Raw genomic sequence first — 26,729 nt, 5'->3', positions numbered from 1 at the left:
GGTGGCTTTCGACCTACATTTGATTTCCTGGAAGCGAAGATGCGGCCATGGCTCTCAAAGTGACAGCACCCGGCAATGTCTTTTGTTTTCATGCTCTGCCTGCCAGGGTTGGGTTTATCTGACTCAAAAGACAGGTCCTGAAAATTGCCGTGTAAATGGGATGTGGGGTGAGAGAAATCATCTTTTAAAGGCTGTTGGAAGCAGTAATAGGAAGGATGCTTTTGGACAATGAATAAATCGTCCTCTATTTCAGTACTTCTCAAGCTTTCTGGACCCCGACCACAGTAAGGAATAACAGTTGACCTCACCACCCGGTACATACGTACATACATACATACATACAACTGACCCAAACGTTTCACAAAACAATGCTTACCTTTTCTGTGTGAGTTCTATTCTGAAATGTCTTCCTAACCTCTTCCGTAAAAATGCTGACTGCAACTCGTTCAAATTTATTTCATGACTCATTACTGGGTGGCCTACGGGTGGAAAACACTACACCGATTTAAAGGTTTTATCAATCCAGATGTTTCTGCTACTCTTTTGCTTATTTGCCTAGTGAGCACCTTAGCCGCCTGTGAGTTACGTCCCATGAGGTGGAGAAAATCTGGCGCCTAGGAGAGGTGCTGAGGAGCCGCCCTCCCCTGCCTCAGCTTTAAGGTTCTCTGCCAACAGCAGGGGCCGATAAACTGCAGGCTTTCCCAGCCTGAAATCAACCTGGGCTCTGGCAGATTTTCGAGAGAGTAAAACAGAAGTTTTTTTCCTAACTCTTTGTTTCCATACAAATTCAAAGTGCTTTTAGTTTTTTCTCTTCCTTCTGGATCACCTCCTTTCTCTCAGTGGCTCCCAAAAAAGTTATTCAAATCCACAGAGCAATTCGACTCCTTAAGACCCAGATCGGAATCCTCTTTGAAGTTGGGGTCCTCTCCACACCGCCCCAGGCCCAGCCAAATGAGGGACACGTTTGGGGGAGGGACGCAGGAGACAGGTGAGGAGAAGAGACTCGTGTGGTTGAGGTCGCTGCTGGGGATTCCTTCTCGCTTGGGTATGTTGCTCATTGCCCAGTGGACCGTTGGATGCTCTGACCATGCCCAGCAGCTCACCTGGCACTTTGTGGCCGAGACAGCTCTGGGCTCGGGCAAGTGGGAGGGCTGGCACGTTCCTTTCACTTTCTCAAGCCACCCAGTGTGACACCTGGGGACGGAACTACAGTTCCCACCACGCCTTGAGGCAGGAGGAAGAAGGGGCACTGAGGGCTGAAAAGGAAAGCACAGAGAAAAAGAACGTTACCTGGTGGCAGAGGTGAGGCAGCAGCCAGGTAAGCTACAGGTGAGCCAGGAAGGTGAAGGCTGCAGGGGAGGCGATGAAGGGGTGCCCTCGGGGAGGACGTTGCCAGTTCCTGGGTGCAGGATGTGTAGGCTGGGTTAAAGGTGCTTTTGTGGGAATCCTGAGGGCCTACTGGTGGGGGCAAGAGGACGGGAGGGGGAAAAAAAGGCATCAGCTCAAATTACAGTGATAAGACACCGGAAGTGGAATGGCTTTCTTTCATTGAAAAGTCAGAGCGGGGCGAAGTACCTTGCTCGGTCTGCACTGTCTCTCATCTGTGAACAGTTTAGCCATTGGTGAGCTCAGACCCTCCAGCCGCTCTGAGGGAGAAAGATGTGGCAGTTTGCTTCTGTAAAGATCACTGTCTTGGAAACCTTATGGGGCGGTTCTACCTTGTCCTATAGGGTCACTGCGAGCTGGAATGAACTCGACAGCAGGGGTTTGGTTTTTCGGTTTTGGAGTTCAGAGCTGCCCACGAGAGGATGTGAGACCCTTCGTGATTGAAAGCCCTGGGCTCTTCCACACACACTGGATACGTGCACGCGTTTCCATTTGTACGGTGCCACAGACTTCTCCTTTCCTAAGACTTCAGAGAAAAACCGAAGAGTAAAACCAGGGAAATGGAGAGGGGGTCAGAAGGCAGAAGCCATGTGTGGCATATCAGATTTAGCCGTCCCTTAGGGTACGGTTTCATCTGTCTTTATGAGACATGTGATGATGAGGCTTAACACGATATCATCTGAAGAACGGCTGAAGGGCCGAGGGATATTTGTCTGTGGGTTTGGGCCTGCTGCCTGGAATATCTGAGAGGCTGCCATGTGGAAGGGGAGCAGGAGTTGCCGAGCAGTGCCAGGACAGGATCAATAGAGGGAAATCCCGGGGAGAAAGAGTTCAGCCCCATATGAGCTAGGGCTGCCCGGGGCAAGACAGATTTTTTTCAGGAGGTAGTGAGCGCCTCATGATCAAAGATATTTACGAATAGGGATGGTGCCAACAGTTAAACAGCTTGTCTGCTAACCAAAAGGTTGGAATCCACCCAGAGGCTCCTCGGGAGAAAGGCTGGCATTTACTTCCCAAAAATCAGGCAGTGAGAGCCCTGTGGGGCGCAGTTCTGCTCTGACACCCATGGGGTCAAAGGCACCTGGTTTTGGGCTATGTAAGCAGGGGTGCTGAAGATGGGACTAAGGTTCCAGGTGGCTGAGTGTGTTGACTGGTGCTTCCCAAACTGGCTGGTCATCAGGATCACCTGGAAAGTGGGGGTTGGCTTTTTGTTTTTGTTTTTTTTAATATGTTAAATTTGTCTGAGATGGGCTTTAGATGAAGGTTTACAGAACAAATCAGTTTCTCATTGAACAATGAATACATATACTGTTTTGTGACATCGGTTGCCAACCCTGCGGTGTGTCAACACTCTTCCCTTCTCGACCTTGGGCTCCCCGTTTCCATTCATCCAGCTTTCCTGTCCCCTCCTGCCTTCTCGTCCTTGCTCCTGGGCTGGTGTGCCCATTTAGTCTCATATACATGGCTGAGCTACATGTACTATTGTTTGTTTTATGGCCCTGTCTAATCTTTGGCTGAAGGATGAACTTCAGGAGTGGCTTCAGGACTGCGTTAATAGGGCGTCCAGGGGCCTTACTCTCGGGGTCTGGCCAATCTCCATCAGTCCAGTAGGTCTGGTCCTTTTTTGTGAGTTTGAGTTTTGTTCTACATTTTTCTTCAGCTCTGTCTGGGGCCCTCTTTTGCGAGCCCTGTCAGAGCAGGTGGTGGTGGTAGCCGAGCACCATCTAGTTGTGCTGGATTCAGTCTTGTGGAGCTGTGACAGTTGTGGTGTTAGTCCTCTGGACTACTCTTTCCCTTGTGTCTTTGGTTTTCTTCATTCTCCCAGATGGGGTCAGGAACATATATTTTTATGATCTCCCCAGGGAATTCTGATCATCAGTTATTTTGGGAACCAATGCCATTAGAAACCTTTAAGTTATATTCCAGCCTACAGGTTCAAGACAAAGTATGCCGTAAACCCGTAGACATGTGAACCGCGGGTGTCATTTTGAAGTAGATCACCAGGCCTTTCTTCCTTGCCCTTCCCAGTCTGGAAGCTTTGTTGAAACCTGTTCAGCACCATAGCAACACAAAAGCCTCCACTGACGGAAGGGCGGTGGCTACGGCCGAAGTGCGTTGGCTGGGGATTGAACTCGAGTCTTCCGCACAGAAGGTGAGCGCTGTGCCACTGATGCACCAACGTCCTCACAGAGACTGAAGTAGACTTCTCAATTTAGGGGGCCGCTCTGAAGTAATGTCAGCCCACCTAGGCCAGGTGTGGGCTTGGCTCGGGCAATTCCCCCGTGCCGGCTGGTGATGAGTGTCTTCCTTCCTTGGGGATGTTAGCCCTAGGACGGCCATGCCCTCTCTCTGTCTTGTCCCCATTGGACCCCCAGAGCCTGGAAGAGTTCCTGGCCCAGTACATGCTCACCAAGAGACACTCATTTCCTCCTTTCCCTCCTAGGTCTGTTCAGGGTGACCAGGGCCATGCCATTTTCCAGTGCAGCCAGGGCATCAGAGGAGAACTTTGACTACCTGTTCAAGATCATCCTCATCGGGGATTCCAACGTGGGAAAGACGTGCGTGGTGCAGCACTTCATGTCTGGGGTCTACACGGAGACACAGCAGAACACGATTGGGGTGGACTTCACCGTGCGCTCCCTTGAGATCAACGGCAAGAAAGTGAAGGTCGGAGGGTAGTGGGTGGGCAGGCGGGTGGACTCCACGATTTCAGCCAGAATCTCTCACACCCACGCACATGTCTGGGGGACAAAGGACTTAAATATAGAAGCCAAATCATAAGAGAACAGATGAAAATGTGGGAGAATTTATTGTCAGCTCTAGTGCCCTTAGAGTTGCCCTAACGAAATACCACAAGGTGGGTGGCTGCAAAGAAGAGAAGTGTATTTTATTGTCTCCCAGTTGTGGAGGCTAGAGGTCCAAATTCAGGGTGTTGGCAGAGCTATGCTCTCTCTCTGTCTGCTCTAGGGGAAGATCCCTCCTTGTCTCAGTCAGCTTTCGGCAGCCCCAGGAGTTTCTTGGCTTGTCAATGTTATCATCACAGGGCGTCCTCCCCTGTGTGACACCACTTAGAAGGGATAGGACCTTGTTCGATGTATTAACTGCTAACAAAAGAAAAACCTTATTTCCAAACGAGGTCCCATTCACAGGTCCAGGGGTTAGGACTTCACCGTGTCTTTCTGGGGAACATAATTCAATCCATAAACAGATCAGCTTTTTAAGCAAGACGCTGACCCAGAAGCCATAAAGAAAGTATCGCTAAATCTGACTACATGAAGGCAAAGTTTGTACACATTCAGCATTTACCATCAACAAAGGCAAAAGATGAACGACAAACAGGAAAGAAATACTCACAGATGTTGGCCTGACATAGGGCTAATTTAATGTGAAAACAGTGCCAGTAAATATCTAAGACCAACAACCAGACATAAAAAGTAGACGATTCACAGATTGGACAAAAACTCCTGTTTCCCAAGTTTAATAAGAACAAAGGAGCCCTGATGGCACAGTGGTTAAAGCACTCGGCTGCTAGCCAAAAGGTCTGCAGTTGGTTCGAACTCCCAGCCGCTCCTCCGGAGGAAGATGCGGCAGTCTGCTTCCGTAAAGATTTACAGCCTTGACTTGATTTGTAGACTTTCACTTAAAGCACAATAAAAAAAAAAAAAAAAAAAAAGATTTACAGCCTTGGAAACCCTATGGGGAAGCTCTACTCTGTCCTGTAGGGTCGCTATGAGTAGGAATCGACTCGAGGGCAGTGGGTATGGGAATAAGAACAAACTCATAAACTTAGGTAAGGTTGGGAAGGTGCCTGCCTCACTCAGAACTAAAGAAGCACAAATTAAAATAACCATGGGATACTATCTTTCACCTGTTTGATTAGAAAAGATCAAAGGAATTGGTGAAAATGTAATAAGTGGACCCTGTTTGGGATTCTAAGGAAAAACAATCGTAAAAAAGACTTTTTGGAGACAGGAAAACGTTACTATGATCTGGGTCTTAGAAGACACCAAGAAGTAAATGAGAATTTCATTAGCAGTGATCATGGTGTTGTGGTTACGCGAGAAAGTGTCCATTTTCAGAGGGATGTAGATTGATCGAGGTAGGGTTGCCAAGAGTGGGAATCGACTCAACGGCAATGGGTTTGTGGTTTTAGGGATGAGATGACGTTAAGTCTGGGATTTGCTTTAAAATAATACCTCTAAGAAATTGAGAGAAAGAGCTGATGAAGCAAAGAGTGGCAAGATCTTGAAAACTACTGAATCTGGGCAAGGGGTAGGTGAGGTTTCTTGTTCTGTTCTCTCTAGTTTTCTATACCATTAAAAACTTTCTTTAAAAAAGTAAGCCTTAAAAATAGCGTGAGAGTCTGAGGCAAGTGGAACTGTCGCACCATTGGAGGGCGCATAATTAGAGCCCCTGCTGGGCATGGAACCTTCACCAGGACACTCCCAGGCAGGAACAGCCTGAGCGGTCACTAAACACCACGCTCAGCCTGCGCCCCCACTTCTGCCTGTGCTGATACCAGCAGGTAGGCCCACGAGACGCACCCCAAACTCTGGTCCTAGGGATGATGAAGTGGAAGGTCACAGGAACAACAGACCCCCAGGACAAGCCAAGTCCCCCTCTCTGAGTAGCTTGGGCCCTAGACACGAGGGGAAGAGGGTCCCTAACCCGGAAGCACATCCAGATCACCCGGAAGCAGCTAGAAAATAGGTTCGTGGACCTCTCTCCAGAAGCAAGACCCAGGAAACCATTGTGAGGGACCTCAGGTGAGCGTGTTCCCCTCAGGGGAGCGCGTTCCCCTCAGGTGTGGCGCTCTCATGCACGCTCTCTTCCTGTCCTGCTCCAGATGCAGGTGTGGGACACGGCTGGCCAGGAACGCTTCCGGACCATCACCCAGAGCTACTACCGCAGCGCCCACGCCGCCATCATCGCCTATGACCTCACGCGGCGGTCCACGTTCGAGTCCGTCCCGCACTGGATCCACGAGGTCGAGAAGTACGGCGCGGCCAACCTGGTCGTGATGCTGATCGGTATGGCGTTCCCGAAGCGTCTCGCTTTTCTCGTGATGTGTCTTAGCTGGCAGCGAACACGCAATCAGAACAGCACCAGCAGTGCAGGGCCTCAGCGGCCTCTTGGCCCGTAATTCCCATCAGGTTCACTGCTTGAACCCACCCAGCCGCAGTTCGGAAGAAAGGCCTGGCGATCTGCCGCCATAAAGACTACCAAAAAACCAAACCCACTGTTGTCAAATTGATCCACAGCCCCATAGGGTTTCCAAGGCTATAAATCTATAAATCTTTATAGAAGCCGACTGCCGTATCTTTCACCTTGGAGCAGCTGTTGGGTTCGAACCACTGACCTTTTGGTAAGCAGCTGGGCGCTTTAACCACTGTACCACGGGGCTCCTTCCATAAAGACTACAGCCCAGAAAACCCTAGGGAGCAGCTGTACTCTGTAGCACATGGGGTCACCATGAGTCAGAATAGACTCCATGGCCCTGGTTTCTGAGAATGAGAATGCGTGGAGTGGCCTTGTTAAAATCCAGATTCCAAGCCCTGCCCTCGAGTTTCTGGCTCAGGAGGCCTGGGGTGTCCCAGAGGTCAGTGGGAAGGCACAGGGTACCTGGGATTCTGGCACATGAGTTCTGTGTGACCACACAGGACACTCTGCTGTGGCGTGAGGTTTCCAGAGTCAGGTGGCTCTAGTCCCCCAGGGAGCCACTTAGCTGAAGGTGGCTGACCGCCCTGGATGACCACCTGTACCTCCTAAGACCCTGAGCAGATTTCACCAAAGAATCCATGTCAAATTAAGAAGACTTCAGCCGCACACAGTAAACAGGCGGCTCGACAAGCGAGTCAGCCTGCCGTACACTCGGTGGGCAGCCACGTCTCCAGCCCTGCTCTACTGTTTCTCAAAGTTGGAAAAGCTGTAGTCTAGACAGCCAGCTACTGGCGGTGAAAGGGCTGAATCCACCACGTGCAGTCGGTTTGCTGTGTTTGCACTGGCAGGCACGTTCCCGCTGCATGGCCAGTTATCCTCTGAGCCTTCATTTTCTCATCCATAAAATGGGACTAATGTTCTAAAGGTTTAATGTGGAAATGTGTATAAGGAGCCCTGGTGGTGCAGTGGTTAAGAGCTCAGCCACTAACCAGAAGGTTGGCAGTTCAGACCCACCAACCACTCCTTGGAAACCCTACGGGGCAGTTCTTCTCTGTCCTGTAGGATTACTGTGAGTTGGAATTGACTCGATGGCGATGGGTTTGGTTGGGTTTGGGAATGTGTATAAGGTGTTTAGTGGGGCCTGGTACAGAGTAAATGCTCAGCGTAGTTGCTGTCACGTTGACTCCAAATCGTGGCAGCAGAGCAGAACTGCGCTCCGAGGGTCTTCAGTACTGATTTTTTGGAAGTAGATCGCCAGGCCTTTCTTCTGAGGGGAAACCCTGCTGGCATAGTGGTTAAGTGCTATGGCTGCTAACCAAAAGGTAGGCGGTTCGAATCCACCAGGCACTCCTTGGAAACTCTATGGGGCAATTCTACTCTGTCTTATAGGGTCGCTATGAGTCACTATGACGGGGCTGTGTTTTTTTGAGTCGGAATCAACTCGACAGCAGCGGGTTTGGTCTTTTTGGGGTTTCTTCTGAGGGGCTTCTGGGTGGACTCAAACCTCCAACCTTTCTGTTAGGAGTGGGGCACAGTAACCATCTGCACCACCCAGGGACATAAAGTGCTCAATAAAGAGTAGAATTTGTTTCTAGAAGGTTTGGTTGTTTGAAGGAACTAACTCATCCAAATAATAAGGGCTTACGGTGGGTACAGGAGCCCTGATGGTGCGGTGGTTAAGTGCTTGGCTGCTAATTGAAAGGCTGGCAGTTCAAGTTCACCAGCTGTTCCAGAGAAAGCAGCAGCAGTCAGCTTCCGTACAGATTACAGCCTTGGAAACCCCATGGGGCAGCTCTGCTTTGTCCCACAGGGTCACTTTGTGTCCAAACCAACTCAATGGCAATGGATTTGGTTTTGGCTATGGTTGGTACAAGTCCAGGGGACCTAGGAAAAGCCCAGCAATGAAGCCCCAGCAGAGTAGGAGCCAAGTAGAGCCAGGCCCCTGGAAAAGCAGGACGTGAGAGTCCTGTCTGGTGCTGAGCCTTGGGACAAGCAGCCTGCTCACCTCCTCCTCTGCACCTGTTGTCTCCTTCTTGATAGGAGCCTGGGCTTGCCACACCTCACACACCTGGACTCTTCCCATCACCTTCACACACTTCCCAGAAATGGCCAGTTCCTCCCCAGAGCCTTAAAGCTGCCCGGGCAGCTGCCCTGCTTGCGGTTCCCCTCCCCACCCCCCGGCTGCCTCTGGAAGGCAGCCTCCTTCCCAGCTCTCCCCACTGCACCTTCCTTAATGGCTAATTCCTCTTTGGAAGCAGATGAACAAAGGAGGGCAATGGATGCCACCGTGTCAGGATTTCCAGGGACCTTGCAAAGTTTTCTTGGTATTTATACCCGAGTCTGTCTCTCCCAACAACCATGCCACCCCACGTCTTAATTGGTTCTAGAAATGCCCAAAGATGGCATGGGAGTGCCCCTAGCCTTCCGGCTTTGGCGTGTCCAATCCTTGGGCTGTCTGCGAGTGCCCCCCACCCCACGCCACCCGTAGTCCAGAAAGGTCAACTGTGCTGTTCCCGCCAGAAGTCCCTGCCCCTTCGCTGTGTGCTCCCGTCATGTCTCCATGTTTCTTCATACCAGTGTCTCCGTCACACAGATGGTTGCCCCCCAGCCTCTTGCACCCCACACGAAGGGCTGGTCAGGGATGACTGTGCTGGGATCGGGGCTCCTCTCTAGCTACTCCTAGCTCCCATGCTGGGTCCCTCTGCTTAAAACCTCAGCGGCCCCCACTGTCTCCAAGATGACGTGGAGGGACACACAGTGAATATCCCCACTTACGAGACATGTCTAGAAGAGGCAAATGCAGAGAGGCAGAAAGGAGAATAGTGGTCACCAGGTGGGGGGAGGGAGCAGGGGTTCCTGCATCGGTGCAGAGCTTCTCTTTGAGGGACAGGAAGGCTTGGAAGTGGACAGTGGTGGGGGTCACACACACACGTCACACAGAGACATGCACGCACACTTACACACGTACACACAGCACACCACACATATGCACATGCATGCACACTCACAGCACACACTGCACACAGAGATGCATGCACACATGCACACAGCACACATCACAGACATGCACGCACACTGAGCACACATCACAGATGCACACAGCACACACCGCACATGCATGCACACTCACAGCACACATCACAGATGCACACACAGCACACTCACAGCACACACTCCACACAAAGATGCACAACACACAGCACACAGCACAGACGCACACGCACGCATGCACACCACACGCAAGCACACTCAGCGCACACAGCACACACACACCACACAGACACGCACACTCACACACAGCACACACTCACCACACACAGGATGACTGAACACTCCTGAGCGTGGTCCGCAGGCATGTGGTGACCTCGCCCTGCTCTCTTCCCTCGCCCTCACCCCTTCACCTCCAGCCTTGCAGCCCTGATCAGGCCACATTCAGAGGCTTCCCATGTCTCCCAAAGCCCCTTGCCCATTGCTCAGGCTTCCCAAAGCACCTGTCCTTACACTCCTCTGCTACACCAGTCCGTGCCACCCCGCACCCCCAACAACCTCACCCCTTCATGCAGCTGAGTCCTCCCGGCTCCAGGTTGCTACTTAAATGTCCCTTCCTCCAGGAAGCCACCGCCGCTTGCTCCTAGCTGGACCGGCTGCCCAGCCCAGGGCCCCCTCTGCACCCTGCCTTCCCCATGGCCATCACCGGTGCCGTGCCGTGTGCTTGTCACCTGATAAGTCATCAAGGCTTTGAGAGCAGAGACGTGTGGGTGTCTCTGCTGCTACATCCCAGCACCTACCACAGTGTGAGGCCAGCACAGGGGCTCGGTGGGATTTCTGACACGTGTCAGAGGCACAGCTGTGGGCCCCCGATGCCTGGGTGAGGGAGCAGTGCCCTGACTGCTGGGCCCCATGAGCGGGGAGGACAGCACTGTGCCCTTTGCTGCCCAATGGTTGCTGGGTTGACAAGAGTGTATTGTTGTTGTGTGCTGTCCAACCAATTCTGACTCACTGCGACCCCATAGGACAGAGTAGAACCGTCCCATAGAGTTTCCAAGGCGGTAAAGCTTTATGGAAGCAGACTGCCACATATTTCTCCCTTGGAGCAGCTGGTGGGTTTGAACCGCCAACTCTTCAGTTAGCAGACAAGTGCTTTAACCACTGCACCACCATGGCACCTTTCAGAAGAGTGCAGCACTCTCCAATGAAATAATTTTCTTGAAAAAGAAGAGAGACTAAAGTTTCGCAGAGGAGACAGGATGAGCCGAGAGCACGGGTCCCTTGGCCACGGGGAGTCGTTTTACGTGAGCACCTCTCCAGGACTCGGTTTCGGATCTGGACCAAGGGGCAAGGGTAGTAGAGTCGAGCAAGGCTTGCCTGTGCGTCTGGTAATACTGGCAGGCCGCCTGCATAGCCTGATTTCACCCCAACAGGTTTATGGCAAAGGAGCCATGGTGGCACAGTGGTTAAGCCCTCGGCTGCTAACTGAAAGGTCAGTGGTTCAAACCCACCAGCCACTCCTCTGGAGAAAGATGTGGCGATCTGCTCCTGTAAAGATCACAGCCTTGGAAACCCTATGGGGCAGTTCTGTTCTGTCTCACAGGGTCCCTATGAGTTGGAATCGCCTTGACAGCAACGGGTGTGGTTTCGGCTTGGGTTGTGGCTACTTCTGTTTTGGCCAGATTCCCCGACTGTCCAGAGCTCTCTGTGCGTCTGCTCCTCGGCCTGGCCAGGCAGGTGGCTCCACCTCCGCAGACCTCTGGCCTTTGCTCAGCCTGTGGCCCTGCAGACCACCTTCCGTTTTTTTGCCACCAGGGCAAGGCCCACCTTTCCTTCAGAGCCTCCCGGGGCTCCCTGGGAAAGGGAGAGTCAGACCTAAACCCCCGGGGGCGCTGGGCAGCTCAGTGGGCCTGGGCTGTCCTGGCTGAGTAAGCCTGTGGTCCAGCACAACGATGATGCGCCCCTGACGTTAGGAGTGCCCCAGATGGGACGATAAGGGATGTGGTCACCTTCACCGTAGCCCACAGCTGTCTCTGCCCTGAACCCTGAGATGTAATCAGTAGGCTGAAGGACTCAGACTTGTGGGTGCGGCTTGACCACGTGTCCACTGTTCCCTTAAATGTGCTCAAGAGAAGGGCCAGTTCCTTCCCTGCCCCTGGAGGGAAACCCAGGCTTTCCCAAGACTTTTTACTCCTTAAAACCCAAAACCCAAACCCAGCGTTGTCAAGTCAATTCCGACTCATAGCGACCCCACAGGACAGAATAGAACTGCCCCACAGAGTTTCCAAGGAGCACCTGGCAGATTCGAACTGCTGACCCTTTGGTTAGTAGCTGTAGCACTTAACCAGTACACCCCCAGGGTTTCCTTTTACTCCTTACGTGAGACAAACCATTCTCCCATCCCTTTTACACTCAGAACGGGCCCGTTAAGTCCCTGATTGTCAACACCTTGTCCTCCTTCAAAGGTAAGTTATGCCATCGCACGTATACACCACAGTTTGCTTACCCAGCCATCTAAAACGTTCTTTTAAAAGTTAGTTTTTAAAGAACGATGAATTCCCTCAGTGGACTATGTGCTCACCTTTCCCCCCAGGAAACAAAGCGGACCTGTGGGACCAGCGGCACGTCCTATTTGAGGACGCCTGCACCCTGGCTGAGAAGTACGGGCTCCTGGCTGTGCTGGAGACGTCGGCCAAAGAGTCCAGGAACATAGAGGAGGTCTTCGTGCTCATGGCCAAGGAGCTTATCGCCCGCAACAGCCCACACCTGTGCGGGGAGCCCACCCTCAGCAGCCTGCCCCTGGATTCCAGCCCTGTCCTTGTGGCCCAGGGTCCGAGCAGGGAGACCCACTGCACCTGCTGAGTGCTCCCAAGGCTGGGTGCCTGCCGTGGGGCCACCGCAGAGCCACACACAGCAGGTGTTCTAGCGTCTGCAGGCAGGCCTGCTCCAGCCCTTCATTCCTCTGGCCTCAGGCCACACCATGGCCACAGCTGCTGACACTGAGGGAAGGGATGGCACTGTTCCCTCGATTTTGCCATGAAGGCAGGACTCGAGGGGGTTAAGGGGCTTGCCTGTTCTTTCTGTCCCCCAGCCCTTCACCTGTTCTCTGCTGAGTTTTGTTTCTCACCTGAAAAAGAAGGTAGACGAGGAAGGAAGGGGAATAGCAAGAGAGAGGATAGGATGTTTGGAACATTCTGGAACAGTTTAGAACTGCTCGTGCATGGAGAGTGGGGGAACCCAAATGCTGTTAGCACTTTGCTTCTTGACAGCCACACCTCAAGTCTTGCTGGAAGCAGGTCTTTGACACAAATGCCATCTGGCCACATGGCTGGAAGCCCCTATGGCAACACAACTGGACGTCACCGGTCCTAGCTGGGCGGCTCTGACCACCCTCCTAGCATGTGGGACAGGCATACCATTTCCTTCTGAAACACCACACACTGTCTGCTGGACCAGAAGTCATTTCTGACTCATTGCTGAATATCAATCCCGCATTGCTCTTTCTCTAGGAAGCTGCCAGGTAGAAGCTAGTGCATTTATGGGCACAGTGACCCCTGCTTCCAGGACTCAAAAATGAGAGGAGGCTAGGAAGGCATGAGGTCCCTGGGTGGTGCAGTTAATGTGCTCAGCTGCTAACTGGAAGGTTGAAGGTTCGAGCCCACCCAGAGGTGCCTTGGAAAAAGGGCCTGGCAATTTGGTCCTCCCCTCTGCCCTAAGTCATTCTAGTCTTCCCGTAGATGTTTCTTAGTCCCTAAGGAGTCTTTTGGGGCCCTGGTAGTACACTAGTTAAGAGCTTGGATGCTAGCCCACAGGTTGGCAGTTCAAATCCACCAGCCGCTCCTTGGAAACCCTATGGAGCAGTTCTACTCTGTCCTGTAGGGTCACTGTGAGTCAGAATGGACTAGACAGCGGTGGGTTTGGTTAAGGAGTCTTTTGTTGTTATTGTTGTCAGTTGCCGTTGAGCCAGTTCTGACTCGTGGCGCCCCCCACGTGTGCAGAGATGGCGACCCCACGTGTGCAGAGTAGAACTGTTCCAGAGGGTTTTCAGTGCTGTGACCTTTTGGAAGCAGATGGCCAGGCCTGTCTTCTGAGGTGTCTCTCTGGGTGGGTTTGAACCACCAACTTTTAGGCTAGTAGTTTAGCACTTAACTGTCTGCACCACCTGGGAACTCCTAAGGAGTCCTTGTTGCTGTTGTTAGGTGCCATCAAGTTGGTTCTGACTCATAGCGACCCTACGTATCACAGAATGAAACACTTCCCAGTCCTTTGCCACCCTCACATTGTTATGCTCGAGCCCATTGTTGCAGCCCCCATGTCAATCCGTCCCCTTGAGGGTCTTCCTCTTTTTCACTGACCCTGTACTTTACCAAGCACGATGTCCTTTTCCAGGGACTGGTCCCTCCTGATAAAATGTCCAAAGTATGTGAGATGTAGTCTCGTCATCCTTGCTTCTAAGGAGCATTCTGGATGTGTTTCTTCCAAATCAGATTTGTTCGTTCTAAGGAGTCCTTAGGTAGGAGCAAAAATTCAAATGCTGACTCTCAAGGTCATAAATGATCCATTTTGCTTTTGTTATCCACAAACTACATCAGGCATGAGAAGGGCAATGCAGGAGAGCTGGGAGGGTTCGTTCTGAGAGCTTCCAGCTCTGCCTTAAACATCAGGTCTCACGAAGGTGCCTCTGGAGCCCCCTGGCTGTGCATACACTTAGTGCAGTCAGCTGCTAACAGAAAGGCGGAGGCTGGAGGCCAGCCAGAGGCATGTCGGAAGAAAGGCCTGGCAGTCTCCTTCTGAAAAATCAGCCCGTGAAACCCTGTGCAGCACAGTTCTACTTTGTACACATGGGGTCGCCGTGAGTCAGAACTAACACAACGGCAATGGTTTTACCGGTGAAGTCCCTTTTAGAGACTTCTTGCTTTGCAAAAAAGTCGTCATTGCTTTGCCGATTAGTTCTATTTCTAAGGAATTCTTGAACAAACTAGTTTCTCATTAATTAAACAGTTAGTACACATACTGTTTTATGACATTGGTTACCAACCCCACAGCACGTCAACAGTCTCCCTTCTCAACCTTGGGTTCCCTAATCCCAGCTCTCCTGTCCCTCCTGACTTCTGTCCCTAAGGAATTCTGGACAGCTCGACCAATCTCTCCGATGGCTCCAATTCCAGATGTCAGCCAGGGTCAGGCACAGACCACTGGGCAAGGCCTGCAAAGGTCACCCTGGGTGGCTAAGCCTCCCCCAGCTCACTGAGTGACCCTCCCAGCCTTTCCCACCTTCCCTCCAGGAAAAGATCTGAAATCAATAGACCAGTGAGGCCTGAGTCCTACTCGCCCCTGTGTTTTAATGGGACTCAAAGACCAAACCTAAAGAGGGAAAGCTCTTAGTTGGAACTGCAGCCAGGAACTCAGCCCCTTGGGAGAAAAGGAGGTCTCATGGGCCCCTGAAATCCCCCTGGTGGACCGCTGTCCTCCATGAGGCCATCCACGCTGGGTGCACACACTCATTCCCACCGGCGGCCCTCACGCAGGGCTCCAGGATACATGTAGGGGGAGGGTAGGGGCCCAAGGGCTAGCTCTGTCCCCTTTAGCAAAGGATGGGATGGGGGAGCTGCACCCCAGACCAGGCCAGTGCAGCAGCTCCGCTCAACAAGCAGCACTTCCACCTGATCGCTCATCCTTGCCGGGGTGGCCACCCTCCCCAGCAGGGCCCCTGCTGCCCAGGCTCCCTGCCCCTCCTTCCTTGAGACCAGCTGCAACTTGGCCTCAGAGGTAAAGTTAGAGCCTCAGCTGCCTAGTGCTGCTGTAACAGAAATTCCCCAAGTGGGTGGCTTTAAAAAAGATCTATTTTCTCACAGTTTAGGACGTCCCAAGTCAGGGTGCCAGCTCGACGGGAAGGCTTTCTCTCTCTCTGTTGGCTCTGGGGGAAGGTCCTTGTCTCTTTTCAGCTTCTACTCCTTGGCCGTCTCGTGTGGTGTGGCGTCTGTCTTCGCCCATCTCAGCTTGCTTGCTTCCTCAGTCTGCTCTTTGTATATCTCAAAAGAGGTTGACTTAGACACATCCCACTCCAATACCACCTCATTCACATAACAAAGAAAACCCACTCCCCGTAGGATCACATCCACAGGTATAAAAACCCATTGCTCTCGAGTCAGACTCATAGCAACCCTGTAGGACAGAGCAGAACTGCCCCACAGGATTTCCAAGGAGCGGTTGGTGGATTCAAACTGCTTACCTTTGGTTAGCATCTGAAAGCTTAACCACAGTGCCACCAGGGCCCCTCCACAGGTATAGAGGTCAGGATGACAACACGCTTTTGGGGCGCACGATTCCGTGTGTAACAGGAACGTGCATTTGCGTGCTCAGTGCCCGGCTCATCCCCTGGCGCTTCTTCACTCAGCCAAAGTGTCTCCACCCAGAATGACTTCTAAAAAAGACCACGTCCCCGTCTGTCACAGGACGGAGCCCCACGGTCAGAACGCACGCGTGCTGTGTGGAAGGATCCAGCCTCACCCACTTATGCAGTCAGCAGATAAGCCATGGGCAGGCCAGCAGCTCCGTGACCATGTAGGTGGGTCCGGCCCAGCCCTGGTGACTGGTGATGGCAGTGGGGGAGGGAAGGCACAGGGTGTCTGGAAGCTCTGCTGAAGCTTGTTCAGCATCACAGCAACACACAACCTTCCAATGAGGGACAGGTGGCAGCTCACGTGGGGTGCACTGGACAGGAGTCGAACCTGGGTCTCCCACATGGAAGGCTAGAATTCTACCACTGAACCACCACTACGCTCATATTGAGAAATATAACCAGAAATAAATCAAACCCATTGTGGTTTACAGGGACCCCTCGAGCTACAGAGCAGACAGGCTCCATAGGGTTTTCTTGGCTGTAATCCTAACAGAAGCAGATCCCCAGGCCTGTCTTCCCCTGTACCACTGGGTGGGTTTGAACCACCAACATTTAGGTTAGTTGTTGAATGCAAACAGTTTGTGCTACCCAGAGACTTACTGAGAATTAGCCAAACCCATTCCCATCAAGTCAGTTCCGACTCCATAGTGATACTACAGGACCGAGAACTGCCCCATAGGGTTTCCAAGGCTGTCATCTTTACGGAAGCAGACTGCCACATTTTTCTCCAGTGGAGCAGCTGGTGGATTCAAACTGCTGACTTTTGGTTAGCGGCTGAGCACTTAACCACTGCACCAGCAGGGCTCCTTCTGAGAAGCACAGGGTGAATTAGAACATTTTCGAAAATGTATTGCTCAACAACAAGGTAATAAACGGTGATATATAAAACGCAGTCAAACCAGCCGTGAGGACGGTAAGCCCTCCGAAGGCTCCTCGCTCCCCAGCCACATCCTGGCCCTGCAGCGCCCACCACGCTCTACACACACCTTTGTTTCTTCAAGGCTGCTGGGAAGAGGTGGTTCACAGACCAGCTTCTCAGTGTATTCCCACAAGGGGCGCATGACGTTGGCTGGGGTTTTGTGGCCACCGTGAATTCTCTTTGACCACTGTGTAAAATGAAATGCGGACTTGCCATTGTCTTAACCAGCACTTTATCCCTGGATTTGTTCATTTCCCTGGCTTTTGGGCAGCACTCCCCTGACCCAAAAGAGCCTGGTTAGCTCAGCTGCCAACCGAAAGGTGGTGGTTGGAATCCACCAGGAGCTCCACGGGAGAAAGAACTGGTGGTCTGCTTCTGGAAAGATGACAGCCTCAGAAACCCTCTGGGGCAGTTCTACTCTGTCGTACAGGGTCACTATGAGTTGGACCAAGATCCTTTAAAGTCCCTCCAGCTCCTCAGCTCCCTCTACTGCCACATACTCCAGAGCCCCCAAACTTCTGCCCCTTCCTGACTGTTACACATGCCAAGTGAGGCCAAAATTCTGATATTTTTCTCCCTACTTTTATTATGAAAAATTTCAAACACACAGAGATTGAAATAATAGAACACTGAATATCTATATATCCACCACCTGCATACCTGGATTCACAATGTGTTCACGTTTTCCATGTTTGCTGTAAGTAGACAGCACACTCCACCTCCACAGAGCTCATCGTGCATTTCCCAGGAAGGAGGACATCATCCCTCAAGTCCATGGGGCTGTTTATCACACCTAGCGCCCAAAATCATCCCGTATTTAGTCTGTATCCAGATTTCCTCCATTGTCCCCAAGATGCCTTTGGTAATTTTTAAAAAACCAGGATCCAATCGTGGTGTCTCACATTACCTGTGGCTGTGATGCCTTAGTCTCTCCGCTTCTTTTTTATGACATTATTTGAAGATAAAAGCTGTTGTCATAGAATTCTGGATTTGTTTGATTGTTTCCTCAAGGCAAATGCCTTCTTCTAGCCCCTGTATTTCTGGTCTTACTGGGAGTTAGGTCTAAGTGCCCGATTAGGGCTAACATTCCAGGTGAGGATATGACACAGGTAATCCTCTGAGCTTCCCATGGGCCCGCGTCAGGAGACACACCTGGTTTGATCAGTTGTTTGGAGACTGAAGGTCTTGCTGTCAACAGTGCCCTTCACCCATGTGCACTTACACAGTCATCTCTGGGCTGAAGCGTTGGCACTCCGCAAATACCCTGCTCCCAAACACAGCGTACCGCACGGTTTCGGTATCCTTGGTGTCTGCCAGAATCAGTGTCACAGGGGTTGTAAAACGGTGATTTCCTATCTTCCGCCCTATATTAACTGGCGTTTTTCTGTAAAGAAGAGACTGATCACCCGGGAGTAGGCTACAGTGGTACTGGCTTTTCAACATTTGAGTGCCTACTAGATGCAAGGAGCCCTGGTGGTGTACTGGTTAAGAGCTCGGCTGCTAACCAAAAGGTCGTTAGTTCGAATTCACCAGCTGCTCCTTGGAAACCCTATGGAGCGGTTCTGCTCTGTCCTGTAGGGTCGCTATGAGTTGGAATCGACTCAGCCGCAGCAGGCTATACCGGGGCTGCGCAGGATGCAGAATCCAATGTCTTGGTCATCTGGTGCCGCTAAAATAGCAACACCAGAAGTGGGCGGCTTTGACAAATCCATTTCTTCACAGCGCAGTGGGCTGAGAGTGCAATTCCGCGTCAGCTCCGGGGGAGGCCGCCCCCTGCCGCAGTGGGCTGGGAGTGCAATTCTGCATCAGCTCCGGGGGAGGCTGCCTCTCTGCCAGCTTTGCGGGAAAGTCCTTGTCTCCAGTCTTGCCCTGGTAGAGGAGCTTCTCAGCACAGAGACCCAGGGTCCAAAGGACGTGTATTCTCCTAGCCCTTGTTTCTTGGTGGTGTGAGGTTTCCCATCTCTCTGCTCACTTCTCTCTTTTATATCTCAAAAGAAATTGGCTTAAACTGTGGATTAATGCTGTAGATTGAGTATACATAACTGCCGTTAATCCCATCTCATTAACACCATGCAGATAAGATTTACAACACACAGGAAAATCTCATCAGATGACAAAATGGTGGGCGATCACACAGTACTGGGACTCAGGACCTAGCCAAGTAGGCAGATATTTCGGGGGGGGACACAACTGAATCCATGACAGCACCTAATAACAACCTCATGATACATAAAGCGAAAATTGACAGAAATCACAAGATACTGACAAATCCACAATCATAGGGGGAAATTTTAACATACCTCTTAAAGAAACTGGTAAAACAAGCTGAGAAAAGATTAATAAGGTTTGATGATCCTGCTAGATTCAACGCCAGGTCTGATTCCAGCGCCTGTGTAATTCCCCTAACAGACGGTGGGAACACTCAGGGACGGGGACTCCAGATACATTTTGTGGGGACTTAACTGCTTCAGTGAAGGACAATGCCTGGGTGGACAGGTAAGAGGAGAAGTGGAGGCGAAGGTGGGAATGGAGGCACGCGAGGCTCTAGCCCGGCTGTCCAATAGCGCTGCCCCAAGCCACATGTGGGCACTTGAAATGTGCCTTTTCTGAATTTGAGATGAGCTCTAAAAAAGAATGTAAAATATCTTACTAATAATTTTCATATTGATTATATGTTAAAGTGATATTTGAGCATCTTAGGGGAAGTAAAATATTAAAAACTCATTTCACCTGTTTGTTTTTTAATGTGGCTGCTAGAAAATTTTAAATTACATGTGTAGCTCACATCCTGTTTCTATTGGACAGCACTATCAATGAAGCAATGCTTCTCCAAGGGCGGTCCAGCCACCACCTGTAGGGTAGTGGCCAAGGGATCCTTGTTAGAGATTCCTGAGACCCTTGACTGTGTCAGAATCTGGGGGCTGGCGGGGGGCAGGAATCCACACTTAACCAAGCTTGCTGGTGATTCTTCCCCACAGTAAAGCTTGAGGGCCACTACAGCGAAAATGAGGGGAACCCTCAACGTAGCAGAGATCATTCCGATGGCTCAGGACTGTGCAATGTTTCATCCTGTTATACACACGGTCGCCATGAATCGGAGCCAACTTGACAACAAACAACTACCATAGAGGAGTTAGGTGAGGATGGGAGCAAGATCACAGAGGACCCATTACATTGTAATTCCAGCCTATTTTGTCGTTGCCCTGAACGACCTACCTTTAGGAAACACTAGGGAAATCTAGCCCTATGCCAGAGAGGAAAGCCACGGAGCAGATCAGGCTTTTCCCCATGCAAGTCATTGTTCCAAAGGGTTACACAAAGCAGGACCCCACGGGGGCAGGCCAGGAGATTGCTGGAGGGCAAGAAGCAGATAGAAGCAGATAGTAGCGAAGAAGGTGAAGGAAAGGTGAGTCCAGCAGCAGAGGGAGCAAGCAGGGAGCGAGAGGCTGAGCAGGACCTGAGAATAATGCCAACTTTGGTCCGTGGTGAACCATGACAAGCCCTCCCTGCTCCCATCAGTTTTCCTGCATTTCTCTGCACAGAAACCTCAACCCCTAATCTGAAACCCTCACCAGCTTCAGGATTATGCACTCCGGGGTCATTAGCTGGCATGGCACCAGTCCTACAGTTTCACGCATGAGAACCAGGTCACCTGAATCCCATCAACCTGTAATTAGCCAGCCTGGGGTTCTGCTGAAATTACAGTGTTCCCACAGCTGAAAAGGATTCATAAAGCCTGCAGCTGGCACGGCCTTCCTGGGTGAGGGTGCTTGTCTCTTGTACAAAGAGGGGCAGAGCAGGTGTCCCTGGAGCTTGCCAGAGTCTCCTAAAACCAGCTAAGGCCGGCTTCGCTGCACAGATGTGGGGTGCGGACGGCTGTGGTCACTAGATCCTGGTGTTTTCTCACACCTCCAAAATGGCAGAGTCAGTAATCAGTTCCAAAAAGGACATTTCAGAAGAAAAAAATTATGAAATGTCTCAATACTGTGTTTTGTCTGCCAGTGTCCACTGCATTTCCGTGTGTGACAGAATCTTTCAGTTAATATTTCAGTATTTGTAGACAGCTCCTGAATCTCCTATTATCGATACCGCCTAGTAACAGTTTTTTTAGTAACAGTAGTAATGCTACAATAACAACGGCAAACACACAGCAGCCCCTGTGCCCAGCATCGGACCAAACATGCTATTTGTACTAATACAACCCTGCCAACTACCTTTCGAAGTAGGTGCTACTTATCATTCCTAGCCCTGGTGGCGCAGAGTTTAAGAGCTTGGGTGCTAACCGAAAGGTCATCAGTTTGAATCTACCAGCCGCTCCTTGGAAACCCTGGGGGACAGTTCTACTGTTTTATAGGGTCGTTATGAGTTGGAATCGGCTCAACAGCAACAGGTTTGGTTTTTTGAGTTTTTTATACTTAAATGGGAGCTCCAATGGCTGCAGTGGGTAAGTGCTCAGCTGCTAACCCAAAGGTGGCCAGTTTGAAACCCATCAGCTCGTTCACGGGAGAAAGATGTGGCAGGCTGCTTCTGTAAAGATCACCCTTGGAAACCCTGTGGGGCAGCTCTACTTTGTCCTATAAGGCCGCTATGAGTTGAAATCAATGACAACTGATTTTTTAATCACTTCAATGAGGATATGAGACACAGGAAGGTTAAGTGACTTGCCCAAGGTCACCCAGCTAGGAAGTGGCAGAGTCAGGACTCAAACTCCTAACGACTGTGCTACACTCCCTTGGAGTGGCAGTGTCACGTCCCCCACACAGAAATGCACTCATTGAAAGGAACACTCCCATGCATATGGTCCAACGCCTTCAAGGTCAAGCTGTGCAGCCATCTGGGTAAAAGCAGCAGAGGAGGGTGGGGCAGGGGCCCGAGCAGGGGCAGAGAAGGGGCAGGCTGGGACCATTAACTGACCGCTGAGTGACTTCCTGGACTCATTCCTGTGCACCCAGCGCCAGGGCAAATCCACAGAGCCTCACCCAACCACTCCTGCACCCTGGGGTAAGGAAGGGGAGGGAAGCAAAGCTTCCTGCTGGGTGACTGAGAGGAAGTTCTGGGGATTCACAGCACCGAGGGCAGTAACATGTCTGCATCAAGTTTTCATTTTCAAAAATACCAATAAAGGGCCCGTAGCAGAGCCTGAGATCAGTTACGGGGTGAACACGGGCAGGTCATCCAACAGGCAAGGAAAGCACGGTGCTTACCCAGCTTACCAGATCATCCATAGTGAACAACTTCACATTTTTTTTACTACATCAAAGACGCTGCTTCTAGGTATGGCTGGCATCTGTCTCCCAACCCCACTGCACCTTCCCAATGAATCAAAACCTCTTTTCAAGTTACAATCCCTGAAGACAGGAGCGAAGAGCCAGGCTTCCTTACTGGTCTGTAGTGAACCATCTCATCACAGACGATCTGGTAAGTAAGGTAAGCATCACGCCTATTGGATAATCTGCCCCTGATTCAAAGACAGCTCTTCACCTGATAGGTTTTGCATTTATCTCATTAAAATTCTCATGTAGCATATCATGAGATGTCTCTAGAACTGGAAAGACCAATATTTAAAAGGGATGACATAGTAATGATATATTTTTAATATTTTATTAAAATTAGGCTCCCGTTTAACAACTTCTACACAAATTACTCCGTGATATTGGTTACATTTTCCACAATGTAGTCGTTCTCATTCATTCCGTTCGGGTTGTACCATTTCCAGTACCCTAGTCTCCCTGCTCCATTACCTTCTTGTCTTTGCTTTAATTTTTGACCATTTGGTCTCATATAGATGATTTTTATTTTAATAATATTTTATTGTGTTTTAGGTGAAAGTTTACACAGCAAATTAGGTTCCAGTTTAACAAGTTTTGTAAGAATTGTTCTGTGCCATTGGTTACAACTTTTACAGTGTGTCAGCATTCTCATTAGTTTCCCTGTTGGTTCTGTTCCCGTTGATCTAGCTTTCCTTACCTTCTTACCACTGCTTTTGGGTAAACGTTGACCGTTTGGTCTCCTATGTTAATTGTTTAAGGGAGCACATTCCTCACGGGCAATATTATTTCACATCCTATAGATGACTTTTTAAAGGAGCTCATTACTCATGGGTGATACTCTTTATTTTACGAGCCAATCTGTTATTTTGCTAAGAGGTGACCTCAAGGGATAATTTCATTTTAAGGTATCCAAACAAAGTAAACCTATTACCGTCAGGTCGACTTCGGCTCATAGCGAGCCTATAGGTCACAGCAGAGCTGCCTCATAGGGTCTCCAAGACTGTAAATCTCTGTGGAGGCAGGCTGCCACATCTTTTTCCCGCAGAGCGGCTGGTGGGTGGGAACCGCCAACCTTTTGGTTAGCAGCCGAACACTTCAGCACCACACCACCAGGGCTCCGCCGGCTTAAGGTTTATTAGTAGTGATGAAATTCATTACTGGGAATAAAAATTATCCACACACAGCATATACTTTTTAGAAAAGTGCTTCCAAATAGAAGCCTGAAACCTTCTCTTCTAAGTCAGAAACAAAACTCAAATTACAAAAATAAAATGTCTAACGTGTAAAAAAAAAAAAAAGTTATTTTTTAAAGGACAAAGTATAGACATTTACAACCACAGATCATGCTGTTGTCATCTGCTAATCTATCTATAGTTTATTACCTATTTATCTCCAAACCCAAACATGGGTTATTTTAAAATTCAAGCAATGCTTTAACAGTAAACATCACTTTAAATGGTATAGTCAATATGCCTTAATATAAATCAAGAATTGCATTTAAGTGGCTTTTATAATACGATCTTTAAAAACTTATCAGCCACAAGTGTTTCTTTTAGCTATAACCGTTATGTACCGTGCAAAAACATGGAAACGTTTTACAGTCCCTAAGGGGACTTACTACGATTACATATTTGTAAGCAACAACTGAGAAAGGGGCTGGTTATTTTGGGGGGTGGAGGAAGGTTGGGAACATCAGCTTTAAAAAGGCCGATTCTTTTCCTATTTTAATAAATTTTTCTTATTTTGCTCACTGTAGAAAATTTTAAATTTCAGAAAAGCTTAAGAATGTTGAGTTCCCCGGGGGTCCTGAGCAGCCACCTGCACAACAGGGCTGAGCACAGCGTATGTTCCTTTCTCCGCATGTATTTTCCCTAACATCACAGCATGCACGTGGGTGTAGCTGTGACTCAGGGACCCCCTGAGGGGTTAGCCCCTGCCCCTGCCATTTACAGTAGCAACCCTGCAAGTCATTTGCACTTTGGGGGGCCTCCGTGTTCCCATCTGGAGGAAGGAGGCCGCCAGCCGTCCTGACCTTCTGCCCATAGCCCTGTCAGCGCCACAACGTGTAGTGAGTTTGCTCAGACTGCAGCCTGCAGGTGTGGGCCTCTAGGGTCCCCAAGTCCTCCTTCTGGAGGGGAAGATGACAGGCCACTACAGCAGTGTTCCTCAGACTTCCAGAACAATCCATATTGAGAAACACACTTTATATTTCTACCCAGTAAAGCTTATCCTTGAAGCCCTGGTGATGAAGAGCCTGGCTGCAAACCAAAAGGTCAGCAGTTCGAATCCACCAGCCGCTCCCTGGAAGCCCTATGGTGCAGTTCTGCTCTGTCCTATAGGGTCACTATGAGTCAGAATCAACTCAACAGCAATGAGTTTAAAGCTTACTTTTATCACATGAGCTACCCTTATTCTGAAATATAGTGTTCATATTCTTAAATGTTGCTTGTGACCACCAAAATGTTTTCCCCACTCACAAATGTGTCACAACCTGCAGACTGAAAACCACCACTCTAGAGGGGAGGCCCTAGGTCTCTCCTGCTACCTGGTGACCCTACCCAGTGGTATGCCCACAAGTACGCCACTTACAGGTGCTGCTGACCTCCAACACCTAAGACAGACCATCAGCTCGAGGCTGAGAGTTCTGTTCCGGCCGTCTTTGTAACCTGTGGGGTTTAAACAATTCCTTACGTCTGAATCTCTTGATCCAAATAAACCTTCATCGTTAAAAACAAACAGAAGTTATCCCCCAAACCTTGAGGTTTCAGACTCTCCAGGGTTAAGAGAAAACAGCTGTTAAAGTCAGAAAGGACCACTGGTGAGGGATGGTATTGGGAAGAAAGCAAATGTGTTACCAAGGTCACCCACGTTAAGTGTGGAAGGTCTAGAAAGGCCACCATCAGCAGCAGTTCTACATCAAGAAGCCCAGATCTGGAGCCCAAATCAGGCATCTGCCACTCACACACCAGCTGTGCGACACTGGGCGGAACCCCGGCCTTCGCTGCCTTGCAGACTCCCTGCGAGGATCAGAGGGCATGGCTGTGGACGTGTGCTATACTGTAGCATGCTGGCAACGCTGGAGACAGCGCTATGGACGGATGGTGTGGGCTTCACGTCATGGCCCAGGTGCTCCAACAGTGGGGAAGTGGCTTTAGGAGAGAGATGGGGTGGTGACTTCAGGAGAGGGCCCGGTTCCAGCAAGGCCAGGAACATAGAAATAAAGCAAGGATACCGCTTCCCACCCACTAGAATGACTATCATCAGAAAGACAGACGTAGCAAGTGTGGGTGAAGCTGTGGAGGAACGGGAACCACCACCATACCCTGCTGGCGGGAGTGGGAAACCAGGCAGCTGCTAAGGCAAAGTCCAGTGGCTCCTTAGAAGTTAAAACAGAGTTGCCACAGGACCCAGCAATATGACTCCTAGGAATATACCCGAGAGGACTGAAAACGTCTGTTCACACAAAAATGTGTACACAAATGTTCACAGCAGCACTACTCATATTAGCTCAAGGTGGAAACCCAAACGTCCATCAACTGATAACTGAGTAAAAAGAACACGCTCCATCCACACAATGGAATACATGGCACTTCCGCTCCTGTCCCTGGCCCACCAAGGTCTGATGGGCCTGGCAGCCCTTCCACAGACCCAGGAAGCAGAGACCTGGAAATCTGGGGCCCAGCACTTAGGCTCCCACGTACCTACACCAACAGCATGCCTTTTCTCCCCCACCCACTCCAGATCTTTGGCAGTCATCTGCTTCACTCCCTCTCTAAGCTTTTTCAAAACAAGAATCTGTGCACGTCCAGGGGAGTTACAGAGGTGCCAGCATCACTCACAGCGCGGGACAGCGGGAGAGAGCCTGAGCCCCCACTTCTGCGTGGATGAGACAGTGAGGTCCCGCCTACCACCATTTACCCCAACTCCTTTGGCAGCCGGCACCCACGCTGAACGAGACGGCTGTGGGGAAGGAAGGGAGCTGTCTTGGGGTAGGCAGTGGCCAGGCAGCAACAGGCCTATGGGTTACTCAGGTGAAGACATAACTGTCCAGTGCCTTTCCCAAGTCACAAAGGTGGCTGTTCCAAAGTACCCAAAAACCACACCCGTGGCCAGCAAGTCAGTCCCTACTCACGGTGACCCATGTGGTACAGAGAACTGCTCCATAGTGTTTTCTTGACTGTAATCTTTATGGAAGCAGACTGCCAGGCCTTTCTTCTAGGGTGCCACTGGGAGGGTTCAAACCACCAACCTTCTGGGTAGTAGTCGAGCGCAAACTGTCTGTGCCACCCAGAGACTGTGTTCCAAATACATGCCTGCCTGCCCTCCAGGAGGAACCCAGCATCAGTGCCTCAGACTCAGAGCTGCCCAGAGCAGCTACTCAGCCCCCTTCAACACTACGGACACCGAGGCAGGGGTTCAGCCCCTCCCCACCCTCCCCCACGGTCACCTCCCCTCTGAGGCTCTCCGGCAGCCCCTGGGCAGAGATGTGGCCCCCAGGGCTGGGTGACTGGTAGCAGCTGAGAGTGGGCTTCTGACTCCCCTGGGAAGGAGCTGCTGGCACATGAGCTCACAGACAGACTCTGCAGTGAACCCACAAGAAGCA

At 50.7% G+C, this 26,729-nt stretch overlaps 1 protein-coding gene across 3 annotated transcripts; it reads left to right on the top strand.

Annotated features, from left to right (window-relative positions):
* Positions 1-972: 972 nt before the first annotated feature.
* Positions 973-17,782, top strand: RAB19 (RAB19, member RAS oncogene family). Of its 3 annotated transcripts, none has more exons than XM_064289645.1 (5): positions 973-1,329; positions 3,415-3,538; positions 3,830-4,053; positions 6,233-6,416; positions 12,128-17,782. In XM_064289645.1, the coding sequence occupies exons 3-5, from the start codon at positions 3,853-3,855 to the stop codon at positions 12,394-12,396; spliced, it is 654 nt and encodes a 217-aa protein (XP_064145715.1). In that variant the 5' UTR covers positions 973-1,329; positions 3,415-3,538; positions 3,830-3,852; the 3' UTR covers positions 12,397-17,782. The 3 variants fall into 3 exon arrangements, with proteins under 3 accessions (XP_064145715.1, XP_064145714.1, XP_003420261.1); XM_003420213.3 differs by having other exon boundaries at positions 1,257-1,318; XM_064289644.1 differs by having other exon boundaries at positions 973-3,538.
* Positions 17,783-26,729: the final 8,947 nt, after the last annotated feature.

This window comes from Loxodonta africana, chromosome 8 (genome assembly GCF_030014295.1).
Source record: "Loxodonta africana isolate mLoxAfr1 chromosome 8, mLoxAfr1.hap2, whole genome shotgun sequence".
In the NCBI taxonomy this organism is placed as follows: domain Eukaryota; kingdom Metazoa; phylum Chordata; class Mammalia; order Proboscidea; family Elephantidae; genus Loxodonta; species Loxodonta africana.
This window is presented reverse-complemented; position numbering and strand designations above follow the sequence as displayed.